This window comes from Cottoperca gobio, chromosome 14, assembly GCF_900634415.1.
Source record: "Cottoperca gobio chromosome 14, fCotGob3.1, whole genome shotgun sequence".
Lineage (NCBI taxonomy): Eukaryota > Metazoa > Chordata > Actinopteri > Perciformes > Bovichtidae > Cottoperca > Cottoperca gobio.
This window is the reverse complement of record NC_041368.1, coordinates 8857183-8884868: the sequence shown is the minus strand read 5'-3', so window position 1 is coordinate 8884868 and position 27686 is coordinate 8857183. Positions and strand designations below refer to the sequence as shown.

The following is a 27686-nucleotide window of genomic DNA, read 5'->3' as shown; positions in this document are numbered from 1 at the left end:
CCACATTACCAGCTTAGCACAGCAGCAGCAGCTCCTACAGCATCCAGCATCCAGCATCCATCCCTGCCTGGGGAGCAGCAGTCCTACCCGGCGCAGCACCGACGCACGGAGGGGGCGCATCATCTAAGTGATGCCACAGCATCAGTCGCATTTCGACAACAAATTCTGAGAGTAGACCCTAAAGGAGGGAGAGAAATCAGCTTCAGCCTCGAAGACATCAACTGCCCATGAAGATGTCTAACGCTGACATCGTCTTAAACGCCACCGATCGGATGGTGAAATGTAAGTTATCCTACATTTTTCGTTTGGTTATAGCTGATATTACATAACATCTTCATTGTTTAGCTCCTCGTGGTTTGGCAGAATATGTGGCCTTTATTTTTTTTAAGGTCGTGCATTAATGGTGTATGCGGACATCAAGTTGTATTCGCGGTGATGGTAGTGGGCTGCTGGACCTTTGATGTTGATAAACAATCCGGGTTTCTTTGCTGCACAGCCCCCGCGAAGAACGGGCATAAAGCTTAGCAGCAGCAGTGCAGCGGAATATATGGATTTTTTATTATTGCACACATTTATTTATATTGTAATCTTTGCCGTCACGATGTCACTGTATTTTGGCTTTTTGGCTCGGCTATGCATGAGACGGAAAAACAGCTGAATTGCCGAGCTTGTGGTAGAAGCTAGGGCAGTGATGCAGCAGGATTTCACTGGCTTGGACAGGGCCAGTGGAAGAGGAAGAGTGCATAAAATTGACATTTAATGGGGGTACATTTTACCAGGAGTGAGTCATGTTATAATCTGATGAGAAAAGCTCTATAAGGAATCCCAAAAACTGCATCAGTAGATGTGGAGAAGGCTTCCTGATCAGATAATTACTGAGGAGACAACTTGGATCAATGGAGGATGATGAAGTGCTCATAGTTGTGCCATAACTAATTTTGAGCATGGATCAGCTCACAGTCAACACCGTGCCTGAATATATTCATATTCAGTATATAATTATAATGGCCGAGCAGCTCAGTCAGCATTAACAACTTTGTCCTTTAGGCTACAGAGTTGTGGAAACACGGACTAGTCTGCTGTGAGATACACTTATGTGACAATGGCTGCAGGCACAATGAATGTATAAACTATTACAATTGAAAAAGCTGTATTTAAGAATTATACTAACAGGTCTTGACTCTCAAAAAAAGAAACTGTTTTGGCAGAAAATGAGCCTTCCAGAGGGACTCTATCAATCTTTTTTTCGGTGGAGAAAACACACTGCATCATCTATCCATTTTATCATACCGCTGACACATTTCATCATATTTCCCCTGTTCGCTGATGATATGGGGCATTCTCTCCCAACAGTGCATTGTAATGCTGCACTGTCATTTGTCATAATGTCCATAATAAAAGAAAGAAGTTGGTCGCAAATTACATTGTTAGTTTTTGTTTTGAGACTTCACAACCAGGGTAAATATATTGTGGTTATTTCTTTTGCAATGCTTTAAATCCAGGCATTTCAAAATATGTCAAACAAAAGGTTTATATCAGAAAATGCAGTACAGCCAAGAATTCTGACTCAGACTTTTGCTTTTGTAACATTTATGTAACGTTTAGGATTTTTTTGTACAAGGTTTGAAACAAAGCATTTTATTCTGTGTTTTTTCTTTCATTTTTGCTATGTATGCCTTGCTCAAAATCTTCATCTATGTTTTCAAATCCACATTGACTCTCAAAAATGGATCATCATTTCACCACACATGAGTATTCCTTGTCACGTCTATCCGCTCTCCTATTCTAGTATTCCACTTTGAGAAAGTAGTACAACCCAAGTGTTTTGTTCCAATCCTCAAAAGGCTGAAAAGTGAGAAAAAAATGAGATGGAAAGAAACAGAATCATGCATCCTTCAGGTGATCAAAGGAAGCTATCAAGACATTAGAGACATTTCCTGCAGGTCTTATGTGTGGCGCATGTAGAAAACTACAGAGCAGTGATACTACAAGCTACTCAAAGTTATTTTTATAACTGTATACATGTCTCAAACTTAAACCAGAGCAAGTTTCTCAGAGCTTCTCTTACATGTTTGAACCCGACAGAACATATCTAAAGAGATACACTAACTGCTGGTCTGTGCAGTTTGTTTTCCACGGCACTGTCACCACCGTGCTGTGGGCATCCAGAGGCATATTCAGGTCAGTTATTTCAGGGATGAGGCGTTTAGTACACCTGTGAACTATCTTACTTTATTATAGCACTGTAGAAAAAAAAATGTCCCTCGTGAAATAATGTCAGTCGCTGTATTCCAAGAACAAAATGCATGATGTGAATCCAACTTGTTTCCCCATTGTTTGAAGGTATAAAGACAGTTTCTTTAAATGTACGTGAAGCACTACACTGAGACATAATATGTCAACAGGCTTTGCAACTAAAACTCTTTAGCTTATAGCAAAAAGGCTGATTGGTTCCAACAACACTTGTGTTGACATTGATACTCTATCAATGGTAATGATGGATCTGATTTTATCTACACATGTAACATTATATTGTCGCGAGGTACGTTACCCTTCAAACATCACATGAAGCAGATCTAATCTGGTGGAGCTGTAGGGTGTGGATAAAAACATTATGTTAAAAGCTTGACACTTGGGTTTGTGTACTGTATGTTAATTAGACCTTTTATAAATGCACACTGTCGACTTAGTCCAATCAGATGAATCCATTCAGCATTTCCTGACTGAACCCTCATTAGCAACACAAACCTAGCATATGCTTTTTTTCTTCTTCTTTGTTTGAGCTTGCAGTACGGAGAACAATTTCTCAGGAATAAATGTGTTGACATAAAAAGGTGTGCGGTACAGGCTCATACTCCTCAATATGATCGGAAAATTTGACAGGTGTATACCGCATGAGCATTTCCAGCAGCATCTATGTGAACCTCCAATGCAAATTGCAGTTTTCCGTGGCAGCACTGGCTGTACTCCAACAGTCAGCTGCTGCTGCTGTTGCCCGGCAACATACCGTATTTCATAGTTCAACTCTGCTCTGGTGCCGAGCAGAAGTCAGCTTTTCATCTCATTTCATCTCATCGTACTGCTATATCAGCTAAGAGTTATGTCCTTTTTAAAACATCCGCTTGTGGCTCTATTTCAGTTCATGTTACTGTTAAAAAGGTGCCATCCGTTTGAAAAACAATTTGTCTTACATGTCAAAAAGTAAGCATCATTTGGGATCTTCATATTACAGTCATGTAATATCAATGACAGTATAATGTATTTTGGCAAATGCCTTTTCAGTCAGAGTTGTTATAGCTCATAGACTCGTTCACTTCCTCTCAATTCCCTTAAAAATGAGTCTGTGAAGGTAATTCATCGCTGCATTTGATTCGTATTTCGCAAAGTTGTATCGTCACGCTGTCTACCACACAATGACATTAACCTAACGAAATCTGAGTGGTGACTGTGCTGAGTACTGTAGTTTGTACTAGCTGGTAAAGTGTCAAAGCACACATCACTATCACAGATACACACTGCACACTGTGAAAGGTTTTTAGTCCCATTAAATACACTAGCCGGGGCCCGCCTCATTATCCCAGGAGCAGCGACTTTGAGATTTCTCTAGTCAAGCATTCATTATTAAAGAGCATGTTGATCATGTTCGGTTTAAGCTTGAGCTTTGAGACTCTTCCTTTGTCTTCTCTTCATTTGGCACTGCTCAGTGGCCCTGTTTGCTATGCACTGCACAAATCTGGCAAGCATACCCTTACTCCTGAATATACTGTTGCTTGATGGCTTGTGTCGTGTGTACATATGTGCAGAGATGGAGTAGAGTAGAGTACTAGAATATTTTACAAGAAATTCTAAAAAGTAGGTCAGATTAAGTGTAACATTTTAAAAGGAGAAGGGGCGGTATATGATGATGATAATCTTATATGATAGAACTATTAAATTAAAGACTACAAAATAAAGTGCATTAACATGTCAAAGTATACACTTGTGAAACGACATCACGCTACCAAGCCCTTTGGTCCAGACAACAATAAATTCCTTTTCTAGACACTGTGGATATAACTGATTATCAATTCTAAATATACAACCGCCTTCCTCAGAAGAGTTAAGCAGCTATGTCATTAGTTTAATTATTTGATTACTATTATTTGTTAATTTTGTATTTATTTTTTGTAGATTATGTAGATACTAAGGGCACTAAGCAGTGCCAGGCCAAGCACTTAAATAAAAAAAATAATGATGAAGGTTGCAGGTGTATCAGGTGATGCAGCAGAGAGGGACATGTCTTTTTTAGAGAGGCAGCATGATGAAAACATGTGCTTTGCTTTTGAACTAGAAAGTAAAATCGACATAACCCTGAATCTTGCCTGAACAATGAACTACTTGCCTTTTGTTGTAAGTTTTCTTTTTCTTTTTTAAGAAAATGTTTGACAAATAGAGACCACACTGCCACTATATCAACAGAATAAAGCATCACTCAGACAGCCAACACAGTGATATAAAGTCACATTAAAGAGCTGCACACTTTTTACACACCGCATAGTGCAACGCACACAAATGATACGTTTCTACGTTTCTACAACGCAGTGGTTGTTGATATTCTCCTCTGAAGAGGCAGTTTGTTGTTGTACCTGTCTCAACGTCATTCTGTGCTTCGTTAAGTGCTCCTCAATTTGCTCTAGATTAATTTGATCTACTTGTTCTTTCTTAAAGCATAACCAGTCCACTCAGCCTCTGTGTTCCGATTGTGCTCCTCAAATTCAAAAGGTTTAGAGCTCAGAGAGCACTCTTCAGTCACAGCTATGACAGGGATTATTGTCACAAACAGGCCTCTCGCACCTCACTGAAGTTTAAAGTCACCGATGGAGGATCCACAATGAACATTACAACATTTTAGCATCTAGTAATTCAGGTAGTCCCAGTATCCCATCTGGTGGTCACGCAACATCGTAGATATGTTTTATTTGTGCCACTTAGTTTGCTCGCTGGGTGTTGCAGTGAATCAGTGTCCGAGGAAGATGCAACCTTTTCTAACTATGTCGAGGAACAATAAGGCTAACCCTAACCCATAATGCCATCCTTAGGTTTACACCCCTCGCACCCCCAGACACTGGCCCAGTGAATGCTTACACTCAACATGTACTGCATGTTTTCCTGAGTGTCTTGAAGTGTCCTCTCTGCTGCAGCCTCTGATCACCTGTCATCTGTCACCATACTTTTGTTCCTTTCTCACACGGTTTATCATGACTGTGAGTGTGTCTATTGTGTCTATGTGATGAATTTTGCAACTCGACTTCATCTGACTTAATTTTCTTTTGATCTGAATTATTTACGGCTCCGACACAGGGAAAGAGTTTTCTGTGTTAAACCAGATGATAGGTAAATTAAAGTCAATATGTGAGCCCTGAAAGATTACAGTACAGTGCACGGAGATCAGCACCTGTCTAATAGATAACCTTTGCTGCCGCTGCCAAGTAATGATCTGTGGTTGTATTTCCCACTTTTACAGGCAGTCTATTGGGTAGGTGACTGGTGCATTTTAATGGCCACAGGCTTTAGCAATCCAGGGAGAGTGCTGGATGAATAGAGTGCTTAGATGTTAGCTGAGTTTCATCCAGCACTCAGAAAATACTTAGCAAGTACCACACATCTGTACTGGAATAACTGTTAGTAACGGACAGTTTGTAGTGTGTCATTCTGTTCCAGGTACCAATCGAGCTAATGTTTGCATACTATTTATTTTTATTATAAGTAAGGAATTCACTATTGTATTTAATTGTTTGCTTTACAAATAGACATTTCTGACATAAAATAATATATAGTATGCCTTGCACCTCTGACCCACCTCTCAAATATGATTTCTGCATGCATTCCTGCATAATATATTGTCTGTATCTCATGAGTGGTGTTTGGCACTATTCTGTTATGACAGTGCAAAAAAAGAAGAAGAATTATGTTTGATGGCATTAACAGTAGCCATAGTAACTGTGATGTCCACTCTGTTTAAATGTCACCGTGTGCGTGCCTGTGCTCTGTCCTCAGCTGTCCCCTTCCCCTTGAGCCACCGCCTTACAATGAAGGAAGTGTTTGACTGCGAAGGGAAACCTCGTGTGGATCTCCTGAAGGCCCATCTCACCAAGGAGGGCCGTGTAGAGGAAGCTGTGGCCCTTCGAATCATCAACGAGGGAGCAGCGATCCTGCGTCAGGAGAAAACTATACTGGACATCGAGGCACCGGTCACAGGTATTAAACCTGCTAAGAGATATTTACCTGCCACTCCTCCTGCTCTTATAGTCAACTGTAGGATGTCTCTCCTGGGGAATGTAATGACTCAGTGTTCTGGTTAAAAGTATTTCAACTGGTTAGATTCAACATGACATGGGGCTTGAATTACAGATGGCTGGTCTCATCACTGCTACCTGCTGCTTCAGATTGCAAATGTTTTAGCCTGCCTATTTTTCAAATAAATAGCCAAAACGTACCTTTTGGTTCTAAAAGAATGTCACCAGATGTGACACATCTAAAGAAATAGAAAGAAATAGCTAATATTAATACAGATGGATAGTAGAAGCCCTGTAATACAGCTTACATTCAGTTTGTGTTGTTTTGGAGACGTGTTGATCACTGGAAACTGAAGTTTGTGCTGCTGTTGAATTCTATACATTATATTGAGAGGTGTTTCTAATATTCTCTCTACCCCAATAATATCAAAGAGTATAGAGTGACATTGTGTTACTGTTTGTTCTTATTTTCGACATTTCTCTGTTGATAGTTGAGACAATCAGGAAACAAGTAGAGGAAGAAAGTTATGAAATACAATAAAGGTCCCCAGCCAGAAGAGACCCAGCGAGAGAGACGCTTAGCTTTAAAAATATGAAGACTTGTTAATTTGCTACAACAGTTCTGGAAGATTAAGTATAACCACATAACCCAGCTTACTAAACTGCCCCATCTTTCAGTAGCTTCTTGGCCCAAACGTTACAGTGTTAGCATTAGCAAAACCTATTGAATTGTTGGAGAAAGTTGAACATTTAGCATCTTCCTCAATACTAAAGTAGCCACAGTCAGGGTAGTCCACATGTGGGATATTTTAAAACAAAACAGATTTTCCAGAAGTGACTATTGGACTTCAGCTCATTAGATGTTGAGAGACACTGCTCCAAATAAATGCTAATATTGCTCCATGTCTGCTGGATGCGCAAGAAGGTAATTGTTTGCTAGCACGTTAACCAGACTGAGTTTGTTATAGCTTGTTGTGGAGTGGCCAAAAAAATCTAATAATAAAACTTATGCAAATAATTGAATTATCTATGTTGAATCTTCAGCTGGATGTAGGCCGAACCTTTAAATCTGTGGGTTTATGGTCTTTAGTATTACAACATGTTGACTTTAATGTAACAAGGTGCCCTGCTCAGAGTAAGAAAACATGGTCAAGTCCTATGTATGATTGTTATGTGTCATTAAATATTTGTATGATTGATAATACATGTAAGTAAGGCCTACAGGGAGGCTGATGATGATGTTTATATTGTTTACCATCTTAGTTTAGCGCGTTTTCATGCTAATATTTGATAATAAGCACTAAATAAAGGTGCAGCCGGTGAAGGGGATATTTGGTGGTATTTGGTCATAAACAAAAATATTGGACCGCTTGAAATTTGACCTGATGGTGGCGCTGGACGAAAGGTTAGAGTATCATTAGGATAAAATACAATTTATCCTGAGGTGGGCATAAATGCCTGGTCCAAATTTCTGTAATTCTATGATGATCATGTCTTTATGTCTAGAAAAGGGGATGACAGTAGAAAAAAAGACCTAAGAGGTAGTGAGAGACTGTGGACTGACAAAGCTTCTTTTTGTGGCAGTAGTACAAAAATAAACAAGGCACCTGACTGGAGCAAGTGAAGATGAAAAACAGATTCGAGAAAACTATATGATTGTTAATTCGTACAGCAGTAAACTTCACGTTCGGGTAGAATCATCGTTATCTTGTCATATATGTGAAATAGGCCAACAATGTTTCAGAAACACTGAATCTCTCATAATCAGTAACTCTTATCAAAGACTAAATCTTCCTTTATGGGTGAGGCTTCTCACGTAGAGTGGACTACTGTGGTGCTTTGACTCTGAATAAAGCATTATTGGGTCTTTCTTTTTAAGATAGGTAAATCAACTACATTCTGGCTCAAAGTAATCCTGCTCAACACTTATCTGAGTAAAAGCTCCAGTTTTATTTGAGTAAACCAGCAACATTAACATACATTAAGGTAAAAGGTAAGTAAAAATATGAATTGCTAAAAGCCCGAAGCATCTGCATCCACCTCTCCTTCTAATCAACCCACAGTGTGTCCTAGTTATGATCTAAAACCAGACACAAAACGATTTTTTTTTGTATTCAACCACAGTTTATTGCATCTAAAATAAATTACATCTATGTTTATTTAGATCTTTAAAACCTGAAAATGTATGAATTCAGAAAATTGATAAACTAAAAGTAGCTAGTAGGTGTGAATATCAAATCTTAATACTGTTGTACTAAAGGACATGCTATCTATAAGAGAATCAAACACTGTTGCATACTGAAAGTTGGCATAAAATGCCTGGTCAGATTTATATTTCAATTAAATTGATTTAGTTTGAATCAAAGCTTTTTAGGCTGATATTCTGCTTTTGTTGAATTAATGAAAGAGTTGTATTGGTGTGGTTACAATTCATAACTTACCATAACCTCAACATTCCCAGTTTGATTCTAGCCGGCTTTGCAACCTTTGCATGTTGTATGTATCTCTACTTTCACTATCAAAATAAAAGTATGGAAAAATACTCAATATTGGCAATAATATAAAAAAAAATTAAATGGGTTGTCCTGGCTGTATAATGTAGCCACAACGTTCGGTGGTTCAATTCCACCCATGGAATTTTCATTCATAAAAATTGCTGAAATAAAAAAATAACCTATGTATCTTGTCCGTTCATCTCCACTGTTGCTATCCAATAAATCTTCCTAAACATAATCTTTAAAAAATAATTTAAGCAATACCTTATCCTTGGCGCTAGATGCCATTTAGCTAAAATCTAATTTACATCTTTGCATTCTTTGATATATATTCTTGAAATGTTTTGCACTGTGGACATTTTATTTTTGGTGTATTATACTGTAAGGCCATAGTTTTATGTTCTGTTCATTATTATTATTATCATGTCATTCAGCTTCACCCAAAACTGTGTGATATTAAATACACATGTAATTATCCCACCAGCTTAATTGTCTAATTTGAAAGCAAATGCAGGTTGACTTGAAGAGAAGTCTCAGGCTCCTCATCTTGACTGGCATCAGGAAAATGGAGGCTTTATGTATTATGGATGATGAACTGAGTATTGTGTATGGGCATTTGTGAGTGTGGAGGTCTGTTTTATGTCTTTGTGAGCTTGAGTTGTTTTTAATGTCTCTGCAGCTGTGTGTGTGTTTGTGTGTGTGTGTGTGTGTGAGTGTGTGTGTGTGTGTGTGTGTGTGTGTGTGTGTGTGTGTGTGTGTGTGTGCACTTGCATTCCACGGGTGTGTGCGTGCAAGCATGTGTGTGTTTGATTGCTTTAGTCACACAAGCAGTCTCCCACTCATGTTGCTCTAAGCTTTGAGTGGGCGAAGGCCACTGTGGAGCTGATTGGGGAGACAGAAAAGAGAGAGGAGATGGAGGATGAGTAGGAGAGAAGGAGACAGAGGAAGATGATAATGAAAAATTGAAGACAGTAAGGAAATGAGATGTAGGTTTGCACTCCAGAGCCATAGTGTTCACTGCAAAAAAAAAGTGTGTGTCTCTCCAGGAACCATCACCTTACCATGGTGGAGAGGTTTGTGTGTCCCTATGAACCTGAGAGCTGTGTTGTCTGGAGCCTTGTGCTCCTGGTAGGGTCTCCCAAGGCAAATTGGTCTCAGGCGAGGGGCCATCTGGTGGTGAGTTGGATCAAGGGGTGGGGGAAGACTCTGGACAGACCTGGTAAGCCCAAACAGGTAGTGCAGGTGAACTGGGAACGTCTGGAGGAAGACCCTGCCCGGGAGATCTTCAACTCACACCTCCGGCAGAGCTTTTCAGACATCCCTATGGAGGTTGGGGGCATTGAACCTGAGTGGGCGATGTTCAAAACCTCTATTGCTGAAGCTGCGGTGAGGAGCTGTGGTCTCAAGGTCTTAGGTGCCTCAAGGGGCGGTAACCCTCGAACACCGTGGTGGACCCCGGTGGTCAGGGAAGCCGTTCGACTGAAGAAGGAGTCCTTCCGGGTTATGTTATCCGGGAGGACTCTGGAAACAGTTGCAGGGTACCGACAGACTCGAAGGGCGGCAGCCTCTGCCGTGGTAGAGGAAAAGCAGCGGGTGTGGGAGAAGTTCGGAGAAGCTATGGAGGAGGACTTTCGGTCGGCACCAAGGTGTTTCTGGAAAAAGTCTACTCCAAGATGCGGGAAAGGAGGGTTCGGCCAATAGTCGAACCTCTGATTGAAGAGGAACAATGCGGATTCCGTCCTGGTCGTGGAACAACGGACCAACTCTTCACTCTCGCAAGGATCCTGGAGGAGGCCTGGGAGTACACCCAACCAGTCTACATGTATTTTGTGGATCTGGAGAAGGCGTATGACCCCCGGGTGATACTGTGGGAGGTGCTGCAGGAGTATGGGGTGAGGGGGTCACTTCTGAGGGCCATCCAATCCCTGTACACCCAAAGCGAGAGTTGTGTCCGGATACTCGGCAGTAAGTCGGACTCGTTCCCAGTGAATGTTGGCCTCCGCCAGGGCAGCGCTTTATCACCAATCGTGTTTGTGATTTTCATGGACAGGATATCGAGGCGTAGTCGTGGAGGAGAGGGGTTGCAGTTCGGTGGCCTGAGGATCTCATCGCTGCTCTTTGCAGATGATGTGGTCCTGATGATGTCATCGGTCTGTTACCTTCAGCAGTCACTGGATCGGTTCGCAGCCGAGTGTGAAGCGGTTGGGATGAGCATCAGCACCTCAAAATCTGAGGCCATGGCTCTCAGCAGGAAACCGGTGGATTGCCTACTCAAGTGAAGGAGTTCAAGTACCTTGGGGTCTTGTTCGCGAGTGAGGGGACGATGAAGCAAGAGATTGGCCGGAGAATCGGAGCAGCGGGGGCGGTATTACATTTGCTTTACCGCACCGTTGTGACCAAAAGAGAGCTGAGCCAGAAGACAAAGCTCTCGATCTTCCGGGCGATCTTCGTTCCTACCCTCATCTATGGTCATGAAGGCTGGGTCATGACCGAAAGAACGAGATCACGGGTACAAGCGGCCGAAATGGGTTTTCTTAGACGGGTGGCTAGCATCTCCCTTAGAGATAGGGTGAGAAGCTCAGCCATCCGTGAGAGACTTGGAGTAGAGCCGCTGCTCCTTTACGTTGAAAGGAGCCAATTGAGGTGGTTCGGGCATCTAGTAAGGACGCCACCTGGGCGCCTCCCTAGGGAGGTGTTCCAGCCACATCCAGCTGGGAAGAGACCCCGGGGTAGACCCAGGACTCGGTGGAGAGATTATATCTCCTCACTGGCCTGGGAACGCCTCGGGATCCCCCAGTTGGAGCTGGCGGATGTGGCCCGGAGAAGGGAAGTTTATGGTTCCTTACTGGAGCTGCTGCCCCCGCGACCCGACCCCGGATAAGCGGTAGACAATGGATGGATGGATGGATGTCTCCCCTGGGGGGTCTTGAGCTTTCTCTACCTCTTTGAGGGGAGAGTTTCTCATTTCTCTGCAGATGTTGTCTTTCAGCCAACGACCGTAGAAATATTTCAATACGATGACGACCTAAGGACAGGAGAAAGTTAAACCATTATATTCCTCTTTGTGTGTATTAATACTGGCAATAGTGCTGTAATTTCAGATTAAATATATATTCTTGCTGCAGGAATATGCATATGAAGGAATGTTATTTCCATAGCCTCTTGTGCTGCTCTGCAGACTGTTAAAGGTGAAGCTCATCTTGTTTCTACTTGACACAACTTAAAGACATTTTAGAGGGTCCAAAGACTCCGCAGTTAATAGAACAACAAACACTTTCTTTATAGTGACAATGTAAATAATTCACTGTTCTCAATTGATTGAGTTGTGAAGCATGTTGCCGCGTGGTTAGCCTGTTGCATACAATAATCCAGAGTGAGTGGTAACGAAGAAATGTTGACATGCAAATAGCTGTAACACGTGTTTAAACAAGCCTACAATATGCTCCGGTTTACATGTTATTTGTGGCTGTGATTATGGTTACATGACATCTATATTTCATAGTACATTGTACTTCATTATTAATGACTGCTAGAAACGGAAATCACAACAAACACAATGTATTTCCTTTATGAATTATCGAGATATTAACACAAACTGTAGCATCTCTACGTAGCTGTGCCGTCTGTCTATATATAAAGCTAACCGTGAAAAGAAGATACACACCACTGATACAGAGTGCAAAGTGCTTTTTCTGAAAGAAAAACATCCCTGATTTTTAGCTTCATGACAATACATTTACAACTGTATCTAATTATTTGTGAGTGGGTTTCAGAAAGTACAAGAGGTTAGAGAGTTGTGTCACCCCGTAGTGAGGCTACTGTAATTGTTTCAATGAATGGAATACGCCAAAATAACAAAACGATACAGACCTGTGCTGAACATTATAAATGTATCCGTCACACATAACATATTCAATAAGGTTCTTTAATTCTCTAACGTCTGCTGTCCTTTGGTTGTTTTCCAGTCTGTGGAGACATCCATGGGCAATTCTTTGATCTTATGAAGCTGTTTGAAGTGGGAGGATCACCAGCCACAACACGGTACCTGTTCCTTGGGGACTACGTGGACCGTGGCTACTTCAGTATTGAGGTAAAACCATCAGAATATCATTAAGTGTGTCATGGGGGAAATAAAACTGCAAAAGGTTTCATATATTTACTATAATTTATACAACTTTTGCATGTAATAACACTTTGTTTATGTATTTGTTTTGACAGTGTGTTTTATACCTCTGGTCGCTGAAAATCCTCTATCCAAAGACACTATTTTTACTTCGTGGAAATCATGAATGTAGACATTTGACAGAATATTTCACCTTCAAACAAGAATGTGAGTACCTCTCAGTGTGTATATATGTGTCTCTCTGTGTCTTTCTAATGTCATGTGTAGCTTGGGGCACGTTTGGTAGAGATTAGAGACAGCACCTGTCTGTTGGGACTGTCAAGTTAATTCGATATGACGGCACAAGAAAGGGGATGGAATTGTCAGAGAACAATTGGAAATTTAAAACAGATAGCAAAATACATGAATGTGCTGTATGTGTGCATGTTACCTTTCATAAATTGTTTTAATATTTGATTCATTTTAAACGTGTTACTATGGTACATGCTATATGCATACTGTAGGACAAACAGAAATAATTGTATTTTCTATATTTGCATATTACTCTTTGAGATACGTCCTCAAGAAAAGATTTATCAGCTCATTTTTATTTTACAAATATCTCAATATACTAGTTTTGTAATGTTATGTTTTTCAATATCAAAGGTGTCTCACAAGATCAAACCAAGAACATGCCGTACTGTTTCTGATATCTGAGAGCATTGATACAGCTGATTACATGTCTGTCTTCTGTCAGGTAAAATCAAGTACTCAGAGCAGGTGTACGACTCATGTATGGATGCATTTGACTGCCTTCCCCTGGCTGCACTCATGAACCAACAGTTTCTGTGTGTCCATGGTGGGCTCTCACCTGAAATACACACCTTAGATGATATTAAAAAGGTAATAACATACTGCATCAGCACTACCAGCTCTCACTGTACAGTGGTTGTTCTTTAAAAAAAGATAACGTTTTTAAACATGCGTTTCTGCGTCTTTACGTTAAGTTGGATCGGTTTAAGGAGCCGCCAGCTTTTGGGCCCATGTGTGACCTGCTGTGGTCTGATCCTCTGGAGGATTTTGGCAATGAGAAAACCCAAGAATATTTCAGCCACAACACGGTGCGAGGCTGCTCCTACTTCTACAGGTGAGCTGTTTCTTCTTCCATGCAACAACCTCAGTCGTATTATGGATCATTATAACTTAAAAACTGTCATTCCATACTTAGATACTTGAGAAAATGACTAAATCCAAATGTGTGCTTTCATGCATCCAATACTGAAACTTTGTGTTTTTGCCAATAACCGTAGTAATAACCTACATTAAATGCCTATAACATACTGCACTGATTCCATTAGCTTGGCCCATGTGGCTCGTTGAAGGTCTCCAATTACACTTTAGTTTTAAAAGAATGAAAGCTTTGCAAACTCACACTGTAGATCATTCAACAATGAAAAAAAATGTTGGTTGACCATGAACGAGACCATGAACGTTTCTTCATCTCACCTTTTCTGCTTTATAAAGGCCCTGTCACATATCCGTATGGCAGAAACGTATGCTGGCGTATATGAAAATTCGTCAGAGTTTTCCAGATCGGAAAAGTGAACATATACAGATACACATGTCTAACCTATTGATAGAGTATCACTTACTTATACAAAATGTATCAGAGGAATACCCAACGAATGCATAACGTATACAAAATATGGCGTATACAAAATATCGGCAACACGCTGGTTTACGTTGATATAAGGTAAGGCATAAGTAGTATTCGTTAAGAGCAGGCGGTGTTACGCTGGGGTGCGTTGTTGAACGCTGATGTTTTGAGCATGTTCAAAATTACCGGACGTACCCGACGTGTGCTTCATAAGTTATGCAGACGTTACGTGACGTTAGACATACTTGAATACGGAATACGTACGTGAATACTTACCTACGTAAATATAGTACGTAAATACTTACCTACGTAAATACAGTACGTGAATACTTACCTACGTAAATATAGTACGTGAATACAGTAGATCAGGGGTCTTCAACAAGGGGTCCGCGGAGGTACTGCAGGGGGGTCGCAAAATTGTTTGTAGATAAAGCAATAAAAATAATTTTTCCTTGCGCATTCACATTCCCTTCTCCACTGTACTTCACGAAGGGCAGCGACACACACCTAAAGTCAGAGACAGAGTGGAGGAAAGGAGAGGGGTGAACTAAAATAAACTTCAGTACAGCTAGCGTTCAGCTAGCGTTTTGGGAGCTTATTGGGGTTTGCATATAGTATATAGGGTCCCTGTGAGTAGCTCATCCTCACTTCTTCACAGCACGTCTTGATGAATACATCAGCCCATCATCAGAGAGCATGGAGGATGCTGAGAGGCTGCGACAAGAGTACATTCTGGCCGTTCTCCAGCATCAGCATGACGTCAACCAAATGGCACTTTTCCAGCTCCGTTGGCCAGACGCTCTGATACGTTTTGTATAAGTAAGTGATACGCTACCAATATGTTGGACATACGTATAATAATTCGTTATGTATGCGTCAGCTACAACACCGCTGTGGAAAAGTTGGACGTATTTGGACTCTGACAAATCTTGAGCTACTTTTCATATACGCCGGCAGACGTTTCTGCCATACGGAACTGTGTGACAGGGCCGTATGTCTGCCGTGTTCGGCGTATCGTCTGCGTCCTTCAAACGATCAGAACTTACCCTTCATTTATTTCAATGTATTGCCGATATTTCGTATACGCCAGCATACGTTTCTGCCATACGTATATGTGTGACAGGGCCTTTAGGCTGTGTGTACTGTACGAGGAAGAAGAAGATGGGAGAAAGGGAATGACATACATGAAAAGGTCAACACCCTGAATTATCAGTGTTGATGAGATCTAATTTAATCTTACAAGAGAATTGCTGGAGTACAGGGAGAAACGTGGCTGTTACACAGAAGCCTCACAAGCAAAACTCTTAATATCAAAAATAGATGTTAAGTTTGTAAATTATTAATAGATATCAAACATTTATTGCTACCTGAGGAAAAAACAAAACGAACAATAGACGCTTAACATCCAATAATTGGGATAACATAGGAAGGAGACTGAAGGATTCAATGAATGAAAAGCCGATAGACTGTGGCAGTGTCTATGTGTAAATGGGTCAAATTGCCTTGTGGCTAACAACAGGTTTTGAGTAGAGGTTGTCTTTTTGACATACAGAACAGATTGTTACAGACAAAGGATTAACTGGGTGAACCTGAATTCAAAAAATTTTTAAAACAGCAGAGAGAGAGGAGTCAAATATAATAGCGATTGGGAATTATTGGGAATAATTGGGAACGGGTTTGTTATGCAACTCTTCAACCTCCGTGACAGAGGATGTAAAATAAGGAGGAGTGAACGCTGTCCTAATATTGTTGTGAGATGGGAGAGAGGTTTTGGAAGTAGGTGGTGGTGAGGAGAAGAGATTAGGTGGCAGTCGTGGTGAGAGTTTTCTTAATGAAGGTTTAGAACAGTATGGACTCCCCCTGTGTGGGAGCTGCTCATATCACAAAAAGTCATGGAGATATATTCCTCCACCAAAAATGAAATGAAATGTCCGGACAGTGTGTGCAGAATAAACAAACCACCTGGCTTCAGATTCACGTTATAACCCAGGCAGTTCTCATTTTGGTGTATTTGAGGTTGCACAGGCATGTGTCAAAAGTGATATCTGCTTCAGACGATATTAGATGGAATAGTTCCACTCAAGTGTTAAGTGCACACGTTTCTGGTTCACAATATATTTCCACATAGGCAAGATCACCTTGTTACTTTGAGTAAACAAGCACCTGTGTAGAGTATCTGATACAGAGAAAAAGAAGCAGCTGGTGGGACTTCTCTTCCCTTTTCACTGCTGTTAAATGGTCACCGATAAGAAAGCATCAAATTCACAGTGAGAGAGGTGCTTAGAGAGGATTATTCTGTAGATGTGTGGAGGATGCTGCTATAATAGTCATCCATCTCCCCATGGCTTTGTTCTGCCTTCACTCTCAAACTTACCTCTCCATCATTATGACTCTTGCCAGCTATACAGTATGTATGCAGCTCAGAGAATCACATTCTCCGGGGCACTTTGGGGAAATGTAAGAAAATCTCCATCTGAAATCGAAGTTATTTGACTCCCTATAAATGAGTTCCATGAAATCGATACTGAGCATTTTTCACAAGTAGTTATGCAATTGCGTGTCTCGTCAGAGCTGAGAAGAATGTTTGAAAGAGATGTAACTTATTGCAGAAAATCCTGAGCTTACAGCATTTTGTACAATAAATGCCATGTGTGCCTGTTCTTTGTTCTCCCACGATATTAAATCATAGTCTTTTGGTAACATGACCAATCATGCTATTTTAGAAGAAGAATTACTAATGTGAGGATGTGAAATGTTCCCCTGTTTTGATGAAATTGTAAAAAAAAAAATGTATACTGTATATGACTATATCTTATATCTTATGTATCTGGACGCACAATGGCAGACTTATCCATTGCAATGATTTGATGTAGTGATGTAATGCTTTTCAACGCATACCGGTTTGTATTTGTTGTCTATTTGTCATGTGATACTGGTTACACTACATGTTACATTTTGTCAGAACTATATCATTATCAATATCGGAGCACCTAACTAACCAAGTCTAATTTCTTGTGCAGTGATTGTAATGCAAAAATGTGATTCAGCTCATTCTTTAGGAATGTGATTCTAAACAGTTTTTATACTGAGGGAAATGAATGTGATGGCCACCAGCCTGACGGATGGATTTTCTTAAAGGAAAGTAAAATAAAAACCTCACAGTTTCACACTCACAACACAGCACTTCCATCTCTCTCTGTCTCCTTTGCTCGTACTCACTTGTCAGATTTCTCACTCTCTCACTCACAGGCTCACCGACACATAATTGTGTGTTTTCACAAAGGGGAGAGAAGGAATGTGAGCCGCAGGCAAGCAATGTGTGTGTACTGTGTTCCCTCTCAGTAATCAATTAATACTGTTGGAGCGGACAAAAAATGTATTAGTACATAGTGTATGTTAGGATCTTTCTTTGTATGTTATTACTGACATGTGTGCCAGTACTGTGCACAAGAAACACAAAATACTGCAATCCAGCTATGACAGAAATTGCCCTTATTTCTACGTTTGAAATGCATTGAAGATGTGTTTCTAATAGAAACGCTTATATAACATGTAACAGTCCTAGGGCGAACTGTCGGTTATAGAGGAAAGAGTTACAGCATATCCATGTTAGTGTGTAACACAGCTATTCTTGTAATTTATATATTGGCCATCAAGGGAACGTTAGCCATGTGACCTAGATATAGGATGACACAGTTTTGCCAGGTGCTCAGAGCACAGCGACCTCCTTGCCTTTCTTCCGGCACAAGGAGGACTTTGAGCACTTAAATATTTTAAATACTTCTGAAATTTTGATGGGTCCATGGATGGCAGTGACTGTAAGAAAGTGCCGGAAGAGAGGATTGTTACTGGGGGAGGATGTTCTGAATGTTACTATAGGTCTGGAAAAAATAAAAGTGACTGGTGTTGAAGCGACTTGTCGATCATCAGTCGATCATCAGAAAAGAGATTTATTTTGGGATTTGTTGCTTTTCTCTCGTTTATCACTATTAATATTATATCTGAATGTTGTTCAGACCAAACAAGCAATTTGAAGACGTTACATTGCGCCCTGGGAAATTGTGATGGACATTTTCACTATTGTCTGCAATCTATCAAATCATAAAAAAAAAGAATTGGCAAATTAATGGATAACAAAAGCGATTGTTAGTTGCAGCGTTGTTCTAATAGGTTACTCAGTGTATCTCTGTTTTCCACTGTGTCAGTCTTCGAAAGTGGATTACACAGTATGGAGTCTGAGTTTGAAAAAAAACAGTGAATGTGGATCATTGCAAACAATAATTAGCACATTGAGACTATAAACAAGTTTTTACATGTCTAAATGCCTGAGCAGAAACTTCTGACAAGCAGATTATCACAATAATAAATTGAAACGTGTCCCATTGTACACATTTAGGTGGGCGAAAAGGCTTGCACCAAAAATATCTGTTTGCATTGAGGTCTAATTTATAGTTTACATTTGGTGCTTTTGGCTAATGGTTTTGCTCAGAGCATCTGTGAGTGTTGTCGTTATGAGTGCTTCATTCAGCACTATTTTGACAGGACGCACCGCCATTGCTGAACATTGCATTGTTCTTTCGACTTCATTAGAAATTTAAAAAGTCATTAAAGAATACATTTCTTAGAAAGATAGCTAAGATAGTTAGATTAAATACCAATTAAGAAAACGTCATTTGTAAACAGGTTGGTACCTACGACTGTTGGATCTAAGGATATTTTCTTCTTGTCAGATATATATCTGGAATACAGCAGCTGGAAGAAATAAAGGACTCACAAAGGACGTTTCAAAAACTAAGACAGATTGAGGTCTTGCTGAATTGAGGGCAATACAATTCTAAAATAGCTAATCAAACTGTAATTTATAATCTTTTTTTCTAACCCAGGAGACACAGTTTGAAGGGATGATACAGTCTCTGAATGACATAACACAACCTTTGAGGTATTACATAAGAACTGTGGTGAGAGCTGCTAAATGGAAGGCTACATTCACACTGCAGCTGGAAGTGTCCCAATTCTGATATCGTGTACCTCCTGTGTGACACAGGTTGGACGTTTTCTGTGAAGTCTTATGTTCATTTTGTATTTGGAGACAAATTCCATCTCATGCATCTGCTCCATATCTGATCTATGACAATGCCACTTGTGTGGTTTTTATCATCTATCTCTGTGGGACGGCTCGTTGTCCATCTGGCCAGAAAAACATGGAGGACGGCTTCGGCATGCAGCCAGTGGAGAGATAACATTCTGAGTTCAAAACCAAATCCCAATGCAAAATATCACAATAAAGGACTTTATAAAACTGAGAAGATCAATGGGATCAAAATCATAGGAAAAACCAAAACAAACATGGGGTGAAATATCAATTTCAAAAAACAATCCAGCCCCTAACGCACAATACTAGCATTAGTAATAATCATATTTCACCATTGCACACATAAACAGCATGAAATATAATGTGCGTACCAATCAACTACCAAAAGAAAAATAAGTTAACAACAAAATACTTTACAAATGATACAATAGACATCAGCCAGCGGCAAGCAAATACTTAGCTGGATAAAGTGAATCAGAGAACGCCAGCTTTTAAGTGGGCAGTAAACCCTCTGTAAGAGTCGCTGTGTTCCCAACACTGTCAACTGCACAGAGAGAAATCTCCACTTCTGGCTTCTGGAAGGGCACCTTTGTGGCTGACAAAATGGCAGATGCTGTGAAATTTGGGCAGCAGCAGTCGGAAAGCTGGTGCAAACTGTATTATTCCTCCAGAAAGTTGTCCTGAGGCAACATAATCAGACCATTTAAGGAAGCATGCAGGACCTGTTTGTGTGCAGTAACAGAGCCAAAGAATGGGTAGCACACATTTGTACTCCATGTGTGAGTGTAGCATCGCACTCATATTGCCTGAGCTACCTCACAGGCTTCCCTTCCTTTCAGGGACATTTCCTGTCAGCTTAGAGCTGGGAGGAAGGAAGCTCAGCCTGCCGCATATACTGGGTTAGTTTGTTTTTAACTGCAACAGGTAGCTGTTGGATTGTTTTTTCACACCCTTGCATCATCGTCAGAAAGGCTTCCATAAATGCATTTATGAGTGATATATCTTTGTTCATTTTCTGGTGAGTGAAACTGTATGTGAAATTAGTAACCTGCAGCTTAAATCTAGTTCTGTTAGCCTGTCTGTTTCTTTCTTTTTATTATGTTATGGTAAGATTGTGTGCTTAATTGTTGATTTGTTCTCTCTATACTATTTTATTTTACAGTACTTTAAAAGCATTTTCGGTGACGTCTCTAAACCAAATTTTGATTTACTCTTTTCCAGTTATCCAGCTGTATGCGAGTTCCTACAGAGCAATAACCTATTATCAATCATCCGAGCGCATGAAGCACAAGATGCAGGGTACGTTAAACCTACAACACACATTAAAAGGCAAACATATCCACATAAACAAAATGAACAAACATATACATATTTACACATATAAGAACAAGCTCTGCCTTTTCTTTATACCTCCACCTGCCCACCTTGAAGCTACCGGATGTACCGTAAAAGTCAGACCACTGGATTCCCATCCCTCATTACTATCTTCTCCGCACCAAACTACCTGGACGTTTACAACAACAAAGGTCAGAAAATCTCTTTATTCATTTTATAGCCATCTTTGATTCAGTTTGCATTTTCATTTGCAGTTCTGTCTGTTTCTGCTCACATCTGTATCATATGTTTGCACAGTAGTAAAGATGAATGTTCAATCACAAAAGACAAGACTAGGTTGAAACCTCGTACGTGGATGGACAATGTATGGTCAATGTGAACAAGTTGTGGCCAAACCGTTTCAGGGATAGTCAGCGGTAGTGAACCGAAGCCTACACTGTACATTTGATACCGCTTGAAAACTTTACTGCTGATTTCCTCTCGGCTCCGATCACAAACACCCGACTGCATCCACTCTCTCGACCACACACTCGCTCCCGTCTGAACTACTCCTTAAAGCAGCTACGCTACTCTTTTAACGTGTGCATCAAACTGTGTCAACACACAACAAATCTAGGATTGAAAGCTACGTTTTAAAAACATAGACAGGAAAATATCACTTTCTACAGAAAGTGATATTTAAAACGGTGAAACCAAACATTACGATTATTTAAAAGCGCCCCCTAAAGTGTTCAGGTGAGGATTTCTGTCTCTAGTTTTGCAGGTAGAGGAAGAAACGCATTGCGCAGCAGCAACAACCGTGTATGTACTGACGAAGTCGATCACATGACTCATTGATGGAAAGACGTTACCCGAGGAAACACTGCTTATTCATTTGAAAAGAGCAACAACCAACGGGAAAACTCCAATTTGACTGAATGGTGTAACATCATCACTCACTCACTCAGTGACAGACTCCTCGTGTTTATAGAGGTGACCCCAACTATTTTGGGTTCCAGCCAATAAAAATATTCCTGTTGAAAACCCTACATATCATATCATTTCTATGGCTGGGAGGCAGGCAGGCCTTCAGACAAGAATGTGCTGTTACATTAAATGTTACAACAGTAAACAGTGAAACCTGGTGTGGTGAAAGAGAGGTGCCCAAATTCCAGCATCTCTGCAACACCTGCATCTCTGGCATTTTAACTGCGTCTTGCTTAGAACTGACAAAATGACTACCATGGGCTCCTCTGACTTACCTATTAAAATGGTTTCAACAGCACAGACTGGAGTGTATGGGTTAATGCATCTGCATTTAGCTTGTGAGCAGGAATAAGAATCTATCAAGGGAGCCCCCGTTTGTTTGTGTTCTCAGATCTGTGTCTTGGTTGCTATGGGCTCTGGGAGATGGGGAGCGTGGGAGGGACTGTCGGCATTGCTGACTATCTCCATGTGGCTTTATCCCTCTTGATGTAACAGTGTCAGCTATCCCTGGCCTCAGCTAGGCCATCTAGTGGTCAAAAGTCTCAATTTCTGCTCTGTTCTCAAACATAATGTACTGTATGTTGCATATTGTTGTGCATGTTGCAATGACAGTATGCAAATATAGATTTGTATACCACATCATTTAAGCAAGTGTCATTAAACATCTGATTCTATTCTTAAAGTTGCATAGTCACTTTTGGAGCAGTTATTGATGGGACAGGATGGAGTATATTTATATATTATATATCTGCTTCCCCAACAGCTGCTGTACTGAAATATGAAAATAATGTCATGAACATCCGACAGTTCAACTGCTCACCCCATCCCTACTGGCTGCCCAACTTCATGGATGTCTTCACCTGGTCTCTGCCATTTGTTGGAGAGAAAGGTAAGTGTTTCTTGAGCAAAGTATTCTAATATGTGTCATGTAGTATTTTTAATACAAACCATATCCTAATTGGTCATCTTCATGGCTTTTTGCTCAACGACTTCACCTCCTTCCTACACGCTATGTCTTCCCCAGTCACAGAAATGCTGGTGAATGTGCTGAGCATCTGCTCAGATGATGAACTCATGATGAATGATGAAGATGAGATATTTGATGGTAAGAAGTTTTGTAAATATGGATGTTGTCATATTGTCAATAGTGCGATGTGGGTTCGATTTAGACTCCATACACAAAACTAGGTCTTTCATGGAAGGAGATCTGCACACTGGATTTTTGGGCTTCTTCTGCTTGTGCCAAATTTGATTGAAAGTTTAGCTTGTTTCGCTCACCAACAAGGCATTGAAGAAAATTGTGTGTTCAATTATTCTCTTTTTCATGTGCTTTTATTAATACATCACCTTTAAACCCAGGCTTAAATACAGTGTTGTTACAGTACATGCAGTAACATTATCTTCCTGTGTTATTTACAGAAAGCTTAAAAATTAGCTTGTAATTTATCAGGACAAAAAAGATTTGCGCTGGATTGCATTATAAAACTAGGACAATGTTTACTGCATCAGATCTGACATACAGGCTATAATGATAGAATCTATAGTATGCCTATAGAGTCACAAGGGCATATAATTACTCTAAATAATGCATCACAATGGCCTATAATAACAGTGTATTACACTATTATCACAGTATCCCACGCATCAAGAAACATAAGTGTAATATAACCGTACAACAAGTCTCATGTAATATATAGGCTTATAATGACTATTGTATTAGAGAAGCCTATAATGACAGTATGTGTACGTCTATATTTGCAGCCAATGCAGCTGCAGCACGCAAGGAGGTGATCAGAAACAAGATCCGTGCTATTGGGAAAATGGCCAAAATGTTCTCAGTTCTCAGGTAAACTTTATGTTAGTGTGTGGGAATGTAAGAATGATGTATGATCAGGTGTTTGTGTACATGTGTGCAGAGTGAGTGTGTTGGGGGCATAACGTGTTTTTCTCCAGTTAGATCAGGGTTGAGTGGAGCTTTGTGACCTGTTTGCCTGCCTCTGTCTTTCCCTGCAGAGAGGAGAGTGAAAATGTGTTGACGCTTAAAGGCCTGACGCCCACTGGCATGCTGCCGAGCGGGGTTCTCTCTGGGGGCAAACAGACACTGCAGAGTGGTGAGCGCAAGGCTCAGCATAAGCCTCATCTCTACCCTTTACTCCATCTTTTTTTTTTTTTTTCTTCATCCCCATTCTCAGCCGTACCGTTGGTCTTACCTCTCTCTTTCTCTCTCTCCTTCTCTGACTTGAATATAGAGCAGCCAGTAAGCCCGTTGTGTTTCAGCCTCTTAGCGATGCTCCGATCACATCCGATATGAAAGAAGAACCTAATACCTGACCAAAACCGCTGTTTGATATTTCTGTCTACAGCAGCACATTACAGCAGTCACATAATATGGTGTGATTCCTGCATTACATCATAGCAGCAGACAAAGACAAATGTCCCTCTTTCATCCCATCCCATGACTATAACCATTAGTTCACACATTTACTTGAAGCTACATCAAGCAATCGTCTTACCTGCAGAACTCTCACTAACATTGCCCTATCGGCTTACCAAGTTGTTAAATACATGTGTATTGCCTACTTATACATCCAGTAGACACATGGGAATCCAATTTAAGTCCTGATTCTGACTTTCCTAAGTCTATTATTCATCCCTTTTCTTTTAGTCATAGCCTGGCCTACCAATTGTGAGAAAAATATCTGTCTCTCTTTATCTTGCTAGCTGTAGAGTTCAATATTGATTTACAGTGGGCTTGGCAGTACAAGCAACTGCATTCCATGTTAAAAGTATTTTCAAATCAAGGTTTAGCGTTCTCTAACTCAGTCATTGTCCTTGTACACAAAACCTTTGTGGGATCCATGATTGTGTGTCTCTACCGGTGTGCTGACAAGAAGCATTTATTTTACTTCAAAATGTTCGCACTTGGGAAATCCTCTTAAGTCTCAAGTCATTTCTGTCCTCTTACGTCAAATATATGACATATTCTTTCTGTCTCAATATATCTGTCCCGCTTCCTCTCTCTATGGATCTATCTTTTTATATTTTATATTTAACCCAGATTCGCACTAATTCCCTCAGTATTAATGCATGGCATTCTTCTGAGTTTGGCTGCATTGCCAGCGAACATTTATCATCTGGCCTAACTTGAGCCACCTTTTTCGCTGGGGCTGCGTTTTACATTTGCATGGCTTTATCAGGAGTAACCTGCTCCCCTCCTCCCCCCTCAGCCACCATTGAAGCCATTGAAGCCATCGAGACGACTGATGAGGACGGAGAAGGTAAACCTGTGGTCCATCTTCCACCCACGTATTGTTTCCTGCTGCAGAGGCCATCTGCCATGAACACTTCATGCACACAACAGCTCACACAATAATATCTCCATCAAGCTACATTTCACAGGATAATTTCATGATACATTAAAACACTGCAAGGTCAAGTGCTGCTCAGAGATGCATGATACAATACTTCATTGTTTTTGGTTTGGCTTGTAAATGGCCTCCATCTGGTTCTAAAAAAGTGTTGCATGCACAAGAACAAGAAACAAAGCAGAGCATCAACATGAAATATGCATCCCGAAGCCTCAGTTCCTCTAAGGTAATCATTGCACACTACTTTGGAATGAGAGAGCAATATACAGTACTAACACATTTTTATTTTTTATGTTATGTACAGAACAATTGTATTTGAATTAACTAGCAGGGTGGTAGACATTGATTGTTTCTAATTTTCTTTTCTACAAAGGTAGGTTATTGAAGGTTGGTTGTTTCTCCAAGTAAATATTATTTTATTTGTATGTGGTTGAGAACCGTTTCTCAGGCTTCTACTTTGCTATGTCGATAATGTCAGTTGCAGAGACAACTGAATTGCATATACTGGTAGTATGTAACCCTGGGCAAAACAAATCACCTAATTTGTTATTGAAATAGTCTCCTTTGTTCCTGATTACGATTGGTTCACTGAATGTATGTCTCTTTTGGTGTCTGGTAAATCAGTATTCAATATGATATTTTGGGGGAAATGTATAATATGACAGGATAGAGACTGTGCCATTACAAGGTGAGCCTGATCCATTTATATGTTTTCTCTTTTTAGCTATCCGTGGGTTCTCCCCCCAGCACAAGATCGCCAGCTTTGCGGAGGCCAAGGGCCTAGACCGCATCAACGAGCGCATGCCACCTCGCAAGGACGGGGTGAACCATGTGGGTCACTCCATGGGCAAGATGAATATGTCAGAGGCAAACGGCACGGATGACAACAGCAACATCCAGTGATGTGCTGTCTGAGCCTCAGAACCGTGCTGCTGTTGCGCTGTGCAGCAAGACATTGCCAAATCGGAAATTCAGGCCTAAGAACATAGAAATAAACCAGGCCCACAGACGGAACATGAAAATCTGCAGCAAAACAAAAACGGGCGAAAAAGGTCATTTTTTTCATGACAGTATGTCATCGCACAGTTGGGGGAGGGGGAGCTGGGGTTCACAGCAGAGGGCAGGGAAAAGGAGAGGCCACAAGGCTGCAGCTTGGCTGAAAAGTGTGGTTGAAAGTTGTTTCTGCCTGTTGTTTCCTTTCTCAGTTCAGTTACAGACTGAATTGTTAGGGGTTGTGTTATTCTGAGTGCTGACAAATGTCTGCTCCTTCATTACAGAGCCTGGCAGAGGACATAATTGCAGTATCCATGCCACACAAATCATGTTACTGTTTCATAAAGTGTTTATTATGAATCACTCACAAATTCACTTCATGAGGAAAAGAATATTGTTTACCTACATGTTTTGCTAGTATTAACAAGTCACACCACTTTGTGAGAAGGTAAGCAAAAAAAAAAAAGGAAGCTAAATGTGAACCTCTTTAAATCGTGCAGTGCAATCTTACCAGTGGACTTAAATTGATTGATTTACCTTGTAGTAAGATGCCATCATCCTGCAGGGGGAAGAAGACAGGGTGCTCACACAAGCCTCTGTTTCTTGTGTACGTTTCAACGCTCTCCAGCACTGCTCCTTTCCTCTTCTCCCTCATTATCAGTCATCTCCTAGCAAGAAGTAACTTGGAGGAGATGAGGGAAGAAAGGGGGGGGATGAAAAGAGCATTTGGAAAATGTGGTTCCACTGTAGGTACTTTAGCATCACAGAATAAACACCAAGATTTAACATCTATGCTCCCAAAAGGAGCACACTATGCCCCTATGAAGATACAACTTCATTAACAGTCTGCAGGGGAATCCCAAAGGGTTATATTTTTATCCAGACCATCCTTAAAATAACTTTCTTCCTTTCCATTAAACATTATACAGTAGATCTCATCAGAGAAGCATTTGATCAAGCTATACCTCACACACTTTCTGGAACGTATACACTCGAGCATCCTCCGCTGAATGAGGCTTTTTCTCATCTCTTTTGCATCGCTATGACTGGCAGCAAAGCGACTTTAACACCTGTTTCTGGACCACAGAGAGGAAAAGAGAAGAAGTGATTTTGAACTTTTGGGCATACCCTGCTGTCACACACTACCTGATTATTTCTCACCTGCTTATTTCTAAAGAGAAAGTAAAAGAATATGTGCAGTAAAATCAAGTATACATTAGCGCCCTTTGAGTTATTGCACTTTTTTCGGTGCTGAAAATTCAATGAGATTTCATGCTTAAGAGCTACACACTACACACTATATCAGAATGAGAAGGAAATTCTACAAATTTGTGAATGCATACAATTGAAATACCCTTCGTCGTTTAAAGATCATTTATTAACCACACGTCATTTGGAATAAG

At 40.5% G+C, this 27686-nt stretch overlaps 1 protein-coding gene across 2 annotated transcripts; it reads left to right on the top strand.

Annotated features, from left to right (window-relative positions):
- ppp3ca (protein phosphatase 3, catalytic subunit, alpha isozyme) lies at nucleotides 1-26796 on the top strand. Of its 2 annotated transcripts, XM_029447569.1 has the most exons (14): nucleotides 1-282; nucleotides 6037-6237; nucleotides 12736-12860; nucleotides 12989-13100; nucleotides 13630-13775; nucleotides 13880-14019; nucleotides 20843-20920; nucleotides 21053-21147; nucleotides 22686-22811; nucleotides 22947-23027; nucleotides 23684-23768; nucleotides 23936-24033; nucleotides 25150-25200; nucleotides 26015-26796. In XM_029447569.1, exons 1-14 carry the CDS (start codon nucleotides 228-230, stop codon nucleotides 26191-26193), a joined length of 1572 nt encoding a protein of 523 aa, XP_029303429.1. In that variant the 5' UTR covers nucleotides 1-227; the 3' UTR covers nucleotides 26194-26796. The 2 variants fall into 2 exon arrangements, with proteins under 2 accessions (XP_029303429.1, XP_029303430.1); XM_029447570.1 differs by lacking the exon at nucleotides 25150-25200 and having other exon boundaries at nucleotides 26015-26193.
- Nucleotides 26797-27686: the final 890 nt, after the last annotated feature.

Excerpts from the sequence above, each read along its gene's own strand:
- ppp3ca (XM_029447569.1), top strand. The coding sequence starts at position 228 with ATGAAGATGTCTAACGCTGACATCGTCTTAAACGCCACCGATCGGATG. Across the intron at positions 23,028-23,683 it reads TGAAGATGAGATATTTGATG|CCAATGCAGCTGCAGCACGC; the intron begins GTAAGAAGTTTT and ends CTATATTTGCAG. Across the intron at positions 24,034-25,149 it reads CAAACAGACACTGCAGAGTG|CCACCATTGAAGCCATTGAA; the intron begins GTGAGCGCAAGG and ends CTCCCCCCTCAG.